The sequence below is a fragment of the Hippoglossus stenolepis genome, chromosome 18, assembly GCF_022539355.2.
Source record: "Hippoglossus stenolepis isolate QCI-W04-F060 chromosome 18, HSTE1.2, whole genome shotgun sequence".
Lineage (NCBI taxonomy): Eukaryota > Metazoa > Chordata > Actinopteri > Pleuronectiformes > Pleuronectidae > Hippoglossus > Hippoglossus stenolepis.
The window spans coordinates 866,202-876,187 of record NC_061500.1 but is presented as its reverse complement, the minus strand read 5'-3'; the positions used below and the strand labels follow the sequence as shown (position 1 = coordinate 876,187).

The following is a 9,986-nucleotide window of genomic DNA, read 5'->3' as shown; positions in this document are numbered from 1 at the left end:
GACACAGACACACACACACACACACAGAGACAGACAGACAGACACACAGACACAGACACAGACACACACACACAAGACACAGACACACAGACACACACACAGACACACACACACACACTCCCTGACTCAGTGGAACATATGAGTAAATGCAGATGTTCTGGTTCAGGTCCTGACTCTGACACTGTGGCTCAGAGGTGAGTTGCCTGTGGAGGAATGTGGCTGATCAGGTTCAGATTTTCTTCCCTGACAGGTTCGACTCTTCAGACTCTCTCTGCTCTGAGACTGGAAACTATTATTCATCCACCTGGAGCTTGTTATTCCTCCTGAAGCTGTGTGGTTGTTTGTTCGCCGTCGGTTTGGACTGTGAATGAGGAGACGTGGATGAACATGGCGGTGAATCTGAGTAAGAACGGTGCTGCCCTCATGGCTGCTTACAAAGAGGTGGTGGACGGAAAGATGAACACAAACTGGTGAGTTTAATCTCTCACACGAAATGAGTCTCACTCCTCTTCCGTGTTGACTGAAATCTGGAGTCGTGTCCACACCCGGACATCATGGTTGTGTTGTGTTTTCAGGGCTCTGTTCACGTATGAAGGGAACAGTAACGACATCCGACTGGCAGAGAAGGGAGGTGAGATCAGCCTGGTGCCCCAGGAACTCTATCAAAAATACATCCGTCACTTTAACTCAATTCTGAATTATAGGATTTTCACCTCCTGTTAGTTTAAATAATTCCAATTTGTACATTGTACTAATTGGTTATATTTAAGTTCTACCCACTGCCTATCCCCACTATGCAGATTAAACCTGTCAGTCCTGGTGTCTGTGGTGACATTCTGTGGGGGGATAAAAACAAACTGAGGGCAGAGGAAGGATTAGAGACTAAAAAGACAGTGAGTCCACCTGTAGGCTTGTGTGTAACAGTGTTTGTGTAGTTTGTCTCACTGCCAGAAGAGGGAGACACAAGTTCCACGCTGCAGGTTTAAGGAATCAGCAGTAAAACTTCTGGTTCTGTAGTAAAATGTAAAAAGATTAAAACGCTCCCCTCCTCCCTCTGGCTCTAACCCCAACCTGAACCGAGACGCTGTTACATGTCACATGACACTTTAAATCTGTGTGACATGTCCTGAGGGGGTGCTACTGACACGCTGTCCCACCAGGTCACGTTAACAGTTCACTGCTGTAGCTGCTGCAGGTGGGGCTGCTGTCACTACTTTAAACACACTGGTTCCCAGTATAGGGGTCGGGGGTCAGCAGATAAATCTGAGGGTCGTCACATGGTGTGTGTGTGTGTGTGTGTGTGTGTGTGTGTGTGTGTGTGTGTGTGTGTGTGTGTGTGTGTGTGTGTGTGTGTGTGTGTGTGTGTGTGTGTGTGTAGATGGTGGTTTAGAGGAGATGGTGGAGGAGCTGAACAGTGGGAAGGTGATGTACGCTTTCTGTCGTGTTGAGGACCCCAACTCTGGCCTGCCCAAATATGTCCTCGTAAACTGGGTGAGACACACACACACACACACACACACACACACACACACACACACACACACACACACACACACACACACACACACACACACACACACACAGCCCCTCCCCCGGCTCCTGACCTGACCACACAATGTCCTCACATGTAAAAACCTTTGTGTGTGAACAGACAGGTGAAGGTGTGAAGGACTCTCGTAAAGGATTATGTGCCAATCATGTGAGCTCCATGGCCAATTTCCTCAAGGTCAGTCAGACTTTTTTTAATTGTTTTACATTTCTGGAAAAATGAAATAACAGGGGTCTCAAAGGTCGTCTTCAATGGTCCAGGAGAGAAAGATGTTTTGGACGTAACCCACTCAGACGCGTTCATGTTCCACCAGTGTCCATTTGTGGCTCCACCTTCTGTCAGTGCAGCTTTGTGACATGTGTGTGACCACAGGGAGCCCATGTGACGATAAACGCCCGGGGAGATGACGACGTGGAGCCGGAGACCATCTTGGCAAAGGTTTCTAAAGCGTCAGGAGCCAACTTTAATTTCCACCAAAAGACAGAATACAGAGATGCTCCCAGAGGACCTGTGGTGAGGAGACTCGTGTGGTGTGGTCGTTCACGCTCAGCTTGTAATTTCCACAACTCATCCTCTGCTGCGTTTCCAGGGCTCCGTGTATCGTAAGGTCAACGCTGTGGAGGAAATTCAACAAACCAAAAAGGACGACTTCTGGATCCAAACTCAGGTTCTCACACATCTGATCCATCACTCGTGTGACGCTCTGTCGAGGCTGAACTGAGTCTAACTGAAAATGACTTTCCTCCTCAGAGGGACGCAGAGGTTAGTCGACAGGAGGACAGCAAACGAGCGGAGGGGGAGAGACAAAGGATGGAGAGAGAGAGGATGGAGATGGAGGTGAACCAGACGAGGGAGAGAGAGAGGAAGTCAAAGGAGAGAGGTCAGAGGATCGAACAGGACAAGTGAGTCAAAGACATGAGACCGAACAGCATCTAGTGAATCTGCCCAGATCCAAACATCATGTGTCTCCTTTAACCATCGTTAATGTTCCCTGAAGCTCAACTTAATAAATTCTAAATGTTCCACCAACAAAAACTGAGAAACTATGAAGAATTCACATTTCAGAAGCTGCACCTTCAATTTTAGCTTTAAAAAATGACTTAAATGACTTTAACAATATATACAATTTTACCGAATCACTTTTCTTACAGTTGATAAGTTATTTAAATATTTGTTATTTAATATACTGTTTGGTGAAACTGACATGAGCTCCACAGGGGCCCGACAACGGGTTCTGGCCCTGGGCCTCTCAGATTGATAATCAGGCCCTGTGAATCCATCACGGTGGTTTTTGCTTTGTTGTTTTGACTTTCAGACTTTCTCAGAGACAGAGAGAACAGGAGGAGGAACGAGAGCAGCAGCAGCAGCGACAGGTGAGAGGATTCAACTTAAAAGACATTTGTTATTTTCCTTGGATGTTTTAGACTTAAGTTTGTAATTAGAGCCACAAAACACCAGAAACAGCAGAAGTTACAATCAAATGAGAGAACGTGAACCTTGTTTTACCACAAAGCTTCTGAAGAAATAACTAATCTTAAACACTTACTCCATCATAATGTGAACAAATGAACTCAAAGGTTATTGATTAACGTTCTTATCAAGTCTTAAACTCACCATCATCCTCAGTAATGGATAGAAAGTCTCACTTCACTCATGGAAAACTCTGAAGATGAGTTTGGAGACAAACAAGAAGATGTCCTCATCCTGGTTATTTTCTAAAGTGGGAGGAAGTACTACGAGTTTCTGTTTCCTCACTAAGTGCCCCCTTGTGGAGAGGAGGGGAAATGAAGATTCAGTCCAGTTTCTTTTAATGTCAATATAAAAACACAGCACAGACGACATCGTGTGTCTGTTTTAGAACCAGCAGGGAAAAGAAACCAAGAGGACGGGAATCAGCGCTGCAGCTTCTGTGCAGAAAGCCAACGTGAGTTTAAACAGTTTATCTTTGAATGAAGAAGTTTATCGTTACTGATCGAGTCTCTCTGTCGCCCCCAGGAGGCCAAATCCCTGATATCTCAGAGATCAGTTAACCCCAGAGACGTATTCAAGCAGAGGGAGCAGAGCTTTGAGGCCAACGACAGATCGTCTACATCCAGACCTGGTAACCAGCACTAACCAGTAAACAACCGCAGATAAACAGGAAGTGATGACGCACACTGACCCACTCTGTCCTCCAGGGAAGCTGCAGAGTCCGTTTCTATCTCAGAAATCCTTTGAGAGGGAAACACTGAGGATGCCTCAGTTTCCCACCGCTGTGGTCAAGACTTCTCCTGTTCACCCCCCGTCTCCTGTCCAGTCTCCTGTCCTGTCTCCTGTCCGGTCTCCTGTCCTGTCTCCTGTTCACCCCCCGTCTCCTGTCCTGTATCTTGTTCACCCCCCGTCTCCTGCCCTGTCTCCTGTCCTGTCTCCTGTTCACCCCGTCTCACCCGTTCTGTCTCACTCACCCCCTGCAGCAGTTTACGATACCTTACATGTTCAACCTGCAGGTAAGACACTTCTATACACTTATTAGTGTCTGATTCTTTATATACAGTCACTGATCATCTTTATATACAGTCACTGATCATCTTTATATACAGTCACTGATCATCTTTATATACAGTCACTGATGGTCTTTATATACAGTCCATGTTAAAGACCCATGTTGTGTTATAGAAGGGGAGGAGGAGTGGTCTGATGAGTTTGAGGACGATGCAGATGAAGCGACTCCAGGTATGACACACGATCTGTGAACTAACAACATCAGGATTAATATCTGCAACATCAAATCAAGTGTATACAACCTCAGAGAACTCCTGGAGCAGAGAGGAGCAGAGAGGAGCAGAGAGGAGCAGAGAGGAGCAGGGAGGAGCAGGGAGGAGCAGGGACAATATGAAGTGTTGCATTAGTACATTGGTTTTATATTGAATATCCTGTCATTATTGTGATGAATTGACCCTCAGCAGAATCTCAGGATTATCTGTATGTAGCAGCAGAAGAAACAGCAGTGGGACCAGATGAGAGTCTGTATGACAACGTGGAGCAGGGTCACCGCACAGTGAGTCCACTCTGACCTCTGACCTCTGAGCCTGTGTCATGGGGAAGTCTGACTAATGTTTGGTTCGTTTAAAGGCTGAAGAAAACGGTGCAGACGCCAACGGAGAGAACATCTGTGCCAGAGCTGTGTACGACTACCAGGCTGGTACGTTACTGAGCTAACAGCTAACAGCTGATTCTACTGAGCTAACAGCTAACAGCTAATTCTACTGAGCTAACAGCTAACAGCTGATTCTACTGAGCTAACAGCTAACAGCTAATTCTATTCTCTAATAATCTAATTTTATACACACACCACACACATATATATATATATATATATGTTTTAGTGCAAACAGAGTGGATAAACCCAGTTAAACACAAACCTCTGCTCCACAGTGGACGACACTGAGATCACCTTTGACCCTGATGACATCATCAGTGGGATCGACATGGTGGACGAGGGCTGGTGGAGAGGTTACGGCCCTGATGGACACTATGGGATGTTTCCTGCTAATTACGTGGAGCTGCTCTAACTCGTCCTCCTCTCTTCAGCAGCTGTACCCGAGTACAGTACTCGAATACATTTACTCAGTTACTTTGTACCAGAGACTAATTCATGAAGAGATTGGATTTTAATTTCAAAAGTGTTGATGATTGATTTGGTAGTTTCTGCTCTTGACCACAGGATGGCGCTATAGAACTCGTGGATTAAAAACAGGACATGTTGGTGGATGAGACTCAGAATCAAAGGATTTTCTTTTTTTAAATTAATGACTACATTCATATTTAGTGTTCATGTGTATTTCCACAATAATGTAATGTACTGTACTTAATATATTAAGATAAATAAATAAATGAAACTTGTATCTGTCTCTCTCTCTATCTCTCTATCTCTCTATCTATCTATCTGTATAAACACATATTTAAGTATATGATTTATATAACACATAATCACAGACGTGTTTTTCACCTTAAACCTATTTTATATTTATTTGTTAAACCTGAGTCAGTGTGCGTGTGTGTGCGTGTGTGTGTGTGTGTGTGTGTGTGCGTGTGTGTGTGTGCGTGTGTGTGTGTGTGTGTGTGTGTGTGTGTTTGTGTGTGGTGTGTGTGTGTGTGTGTGTGTGTGCGTGTGTGTGTGCGTGTGTGTGTGTGTGTGTTTCGAGGCTGCGCGTAAAAAGCGCGTCCTCGCTCATCCTGTGAACTCCTCATGTGATCGTGCACGTCCTGCAGTCTGTGTGCACAGTCCGGGACATGAGGAGCCTCGTGCACGCTCCCATCATCTCAGATGAGTGAATCTCAATGAATCCACTGTCTCCTCTGGTTTTACACCAGAACCTTTTGCTCGTGCTGGTCCTGGTTCTCCAGGCTGGTCCTGCTGCTGGAGACCGGACCTCGGACCTCGGACCTCGGACTCCTCATGAGTCTGAACCGGACACTCGGGTCCGAACTCTGCTGACAGGAACCCGCTCTGCCAGCTGCGGTCATGGGAAGAGGCTCAGACTCTGAGGAGGAGAAGATCTCCACGTTCTTCACGTTCTTCATGTTCTTCATGTTCCAGTAAGTGATGCTTTCTGGTTCTGTGACATTCTGCTCTTCACTATCACGAGAAACATGAGACTGGTTTTTATTTTATTCTACTGAACAACATCAGAGCCTCTGGAAATATGAAATACTTATATTTATTCATTTAATAATGTCTGAATCCCAGTTACAGTAGAGATCAGTGTATTAATGAAGATAAAGGGAAATTTACCGATAGAGAGGTTTGTGCCAAAAAAAAAAATACAGAAAAATAACTTATAATAGTTTCTCAGCTTCATGGTGACTCTGCAAAAATAACAGAAAATACATGAAAACAGACGTCAAGTTTGTTTTAATTATTTAAAATCACACAATTTCAGCTTTATAATCTCTACATTACATCACTCAACTCTATATCCTTCAATCCTTAGTTATTTTTAAATAAGTCATTATATGATTTGTGGCTGTGTTTATACATTTATACATTTAATCATTTGCTCACAAGTCATATTTCCAACCAAAGTCTTTGCACATTTCAGATAAAATTAGTGAAAGAAAATGCAAATGACGTCTCTGTGAAGGTGACGATCAGCAGGTGGAGCTGATTCTCATCATCTTCTTGTTTTCACTGGATTTCTATTTATATAAAGTTAAGAAAAGGAGAAATGTCTTTGGGATATTTAAAGTTTAATAAACGTTTTTTATATAAGTAAAAAGCTTTTGGTTTCTGACCACAAAGTACAGATGATCCACATGTGGCTCCAGATGAAGCGACGTTCACTCGATGAACAAACTTTCTCTTATCGTTTAATATGTCGGATTTTTACAGGTAAAATTATTCAGTTTTTTCAAAAGAGAAAAGCAAAGATTTTGTGGAAGAGGAAAATGTGAACATGCAGATTTATCCTTTTTAATGCACAAAGATTTAGTTGTTGTTCATTCTTTGTCTCAGGGAAACAAAGAAATCATCACTATAACAAAAAAACTGCACACATTTATTCTACAATATAACCTTTCATAACACATCCCATGTTGGTTATAGCGCCACCTGTTGGACTTTCTCCAGATCAGAAGCTGCAGGCTGAAGATACAAATCACGACACTTGAAACTGATGCGACACACAAACATCAGCCATTGTTGACGAGCAGCTGAGAGAAGTTCTTCTGCATCATGTTGCACTGCTGTTAAATCTGTCAGATCTCATCCAACACTATGAAACGTTGTATCATGACCGTTGTGTGTCTGTGTGTTGTAGATCTCCCTCGTGGTGTAACCATCACATGGCGTCACCTTGACCAACGACCATCCAGCCTCGGTTTGTCCTCGACCTGGAGGATCCTGTTGTCATCCTGTGAGAGACAGGACTCACCGCCATCTTCAACATGGCAGCCGCGCCAGACGCCACGTGCTTGTCGGAGCTCAGCGGATTCCCCAACAGGAACATCAGCCTCATCTCCGGCCCCCGACCCTGCAACCGCAGCGCCGTCAGGTCCTCGCCCTACACGCCACAGGCCACCGCAGCCTTTGCGATAGCCATCACCTTCATGATGGTCGTGACAATCGTCGGGAACATCCTGGTCATCATCGCCGTGCTGACTTCTCGATCCCTGAAGGGGCCTCAGAACCTTTTCCTGGTGTCGCTGGCCGCGGCGGATATTCTCGTCGCCACACTCATTATTCCCTTTTCTTTGGCAAACGAGCTGCAGGGCTACTGGGCGTTCAGCTCCATCTGGTGTGAGATCTACCTGGCGCTGGATGTCCTCTTCTGCACCTCCTCCATCGTGCACCTGTGCGCAATAGCTCTGGACCGCTACTTGTCCATCTCTCGGCCCGTGTCCTACGGCGCCAAACGTACTCCCTCGCGCATCAAGGCCGGTATCATCGTCGTGTGGCTGATCTCTGCAGTCATCTCCTTCCCTCCTCTTCTCACCCTGGATAAGAGTGAAGGAGGTGAGGAGGTCTGTGAACTGAACAACGAGCGCTGGTATATTCTTTACTCCACCATTGGATCGTTCTTCGCCCCCTGTGTGATAATGATCCTGGTGTACATCAGGATTTATCAGATCGCTAAGCAGCACACGCGATGCTCACCTGCGCAGAAGCAGAAAGTGGTGGCAGCCAGCGAGCCTGTGAGGAAGCTCTCTGAGAAGTCCCAGCAGAACGGGGATCAGGGAGGTGCGACTGCCAGCCGGCGAGGAAAAAACTCTTGCTCGGATTCCACGCCATCATCCCCTCAAAAACCGCCTGAGGCCACCATGAGCCAGAACCCTCAGCACTGCCCTCCACGCTCGAGTCCTGCCCCACCGCAGAAGTCCTCCTCGTCAATCCCTCAGTGCGACAGCCAGACCTTCTCAGGCCAGTCACAGAAACATCCTGACGAAGGCGGGGGAGCGCCCGACAACACATCCAGCTCCGGCTCTGAGCTGGAAGTCGGACTGGAAGGTGTTCTTAGAGAGGACGACGGAGGAGAGACAAGCAAATCCAACGAGCGAGCTTTGGGATTGAAAAGCAAAGGATTTAAAGTTCAGGTGTTCAACCTGACCAGCAGACACCAAAGCACCATGATCACATCATCCGGCACCAAACTGGCCCCTGAGGAACCCCTGAGGACGCCTCTGAACCAGGGGGCGGCTGTCTGCCGACGCAAAGCCCTGGTGAACCGGGAGAAGAGGTTCACCTTCGTCTTGGCCGTCGTGATGGGCGTGTTCGTGATTTGCTGGTTCCCCTTCTTCTTCTCTTACTCTCTTCAGGCCGTGTGTCCCGAGACGTGCAGCATCCCCAACCCTCTGTTCAAGTTCTTCTTTTGGATCGGCTACTGCAACTCCTGCCTCAACCCCGTCATATACACCATCTTCAACAAGGACTTCAGGAAGGCCTTCAAGAGGATTCTGTGCCGGGACACCAAGGGCACGTTCTTCTGAGGAGGATTGTGTTGAGATCTGTCGACGGACAGAAAACAGAAACTCCTTTGTGTCCGTGTGTGTTTGCCCGGGATCGGCCTCCAGCAGCATCAACACAAACACTTGTGCATTAAAGAGGAAATTGTGTTTATTTCTCCGTGTGTTTGCTGAGTCAGAGCCGACAGAGGAGACTTCAGAAAGATACAAGCGGTCGAATCAATTATCTGTAATGTTATTTAAGAAAACAGTGTAATTGTGTGGTCGGTGACTCTGAGGAGGTTTATGTGATTATATTCTGAAGCGGAAGTGGAGAGGACACAGGGTCTGTCTTCAGTGACCTGGGTCCAAACAGAGCGGCAGGACGATGGTGAGTGAGGGAGCAGAGGAGGAGCAGAGGAGGAGCAGAGGAGGAGCAGAGGAGGAGGCAGAGGAGGGGCAGAGGAGGAGCAGAGGAGGAGGCAGAGGAGGAGGCAGAGGAGGAGCAGAGGAGGAGCAGAGGAGGAGGCAGAGGAGGAGGCAGAGGAGGAGCAGAGGAGGAGGCAGAGGAGGAGGCAGAGGAGGAGGCAGAGGAGGAGCAGAGGAGGAGCAGAGGAGGAGCAGAGGAGGATTTCCTGAGGGTCTCAACATCTGAGACTGAGAGCTGAGCTGTTTACATCCTCCCGTCAAGCCCCCCCCCCCCTTCTGTCGTTGTATTGCTCCTCTTCACTAAGACGTGTTTCAGGTTTTCACACGGTTCAGTTACAGTTTTCACCCAATAAAATTAAAAAATAACATTATTTATGACCATATAAAATTAAATTCAATACCTGGAAGAACGACAGAATACAAAGATCACGGCTTTTGACTGTTGTTCATGAATTAATTAACATTTAAACAATCATTGTGAGAACAGGCCTGCGGGGCTCAGGCCTGCGGGGCCCCAGGGGCCAGAGGGGCCCCAGGGGGCCGAGGGGCCCGAGGGTCAGAGGGTCAGAGGGTCAGAGGGTCAGAGGTC

The 9,986-nt window shown here is 46.8% G+C and overlaps 2 protein-coding genes across 2 annotated transcripts; both read left to right on the top strand.

Annotated features, from left to right (window-relative positions):
• Positions 1–328: 328 nt before the first annotated feature.
• Positions 329–5,431, top strand: dbnla (drebrin-like a). The gene is made up of 15 exons (XM_047344348.1): positions 329–470; positions 576–631; positions 1,379–1,491; positions 1,652–1,726; positions 1,922–2,062; positions 2,139–2,216; positions 2,300–2,451; positions 2,865–2,922; positions 3,408–3,473; positions 3,545–3,650; positions 3,727–4,035; positions 4,205–4,261; positions 4,492–4,586; positions 4,661–4,730; positions 4,964–5,431. Exons 1-15 carry the CDS (start codon positions 382–384, stop codon positions 5,098–5,100), a joined length of 1,602 nt encoding a protein of 533 aa, XP_047200304.1. The 5' UTR covers positions 329–381; the 3' UTR covers positions 5,101–5,431.
• A 1,922-nt stretch (positions 5,432–7,353) lies between these two features.
• LOC118125911 (alpha-2A adrenergic receptor) lies at positions 7,354–9,404 on the top strand. The gene has a single exon (XM_035184987.2). It carries the CDS (start codon positions 7,475–7,477, stop codon positions 9,011–9,013), a length of 1,539 nt encoding a protein of 512 aa, XP_035040878.1. The 5' UTR covers positions 7,354–7,474; the 3' UTR covers positions 9,014–9,404.
• The last annotated feature ends 582 nt before the right edge of the window (positions 9,405–9,986 follow it).

Excerpts from the sequence above, each read along its gene's own strand:
- dbnla (XM_047344348.1), top strand. The coding sequence starts at position 382 with ATGAACATGGCGGTGAATCTGAGTAAGAACGGTGCTGCCCTCATGGCT. Across the intron at positions 471-575 it reads GGAAAGATGAACACAAACTG|GGCTCTGTTCACGTATGAAG; the intron begins GTGAGTTTAATC and ends TTGTGTTTTCAG. Across the intron at positions 2,923-3,407 it reads AGCAGCAGCAGCAGCGACAG|AACCAGCAGGGAAAAGAAAC; the intron begins GTGAGAGGATTC and ends TGTCTGTTTTAG.
- LOC118125911 (XM_035184987.2), top strand. The coding sequence starts at position 7,475 with ATGGCAGCCGCGCCAGACGCCACGTGCTTGTCGGAGCTCAGCGGATTC.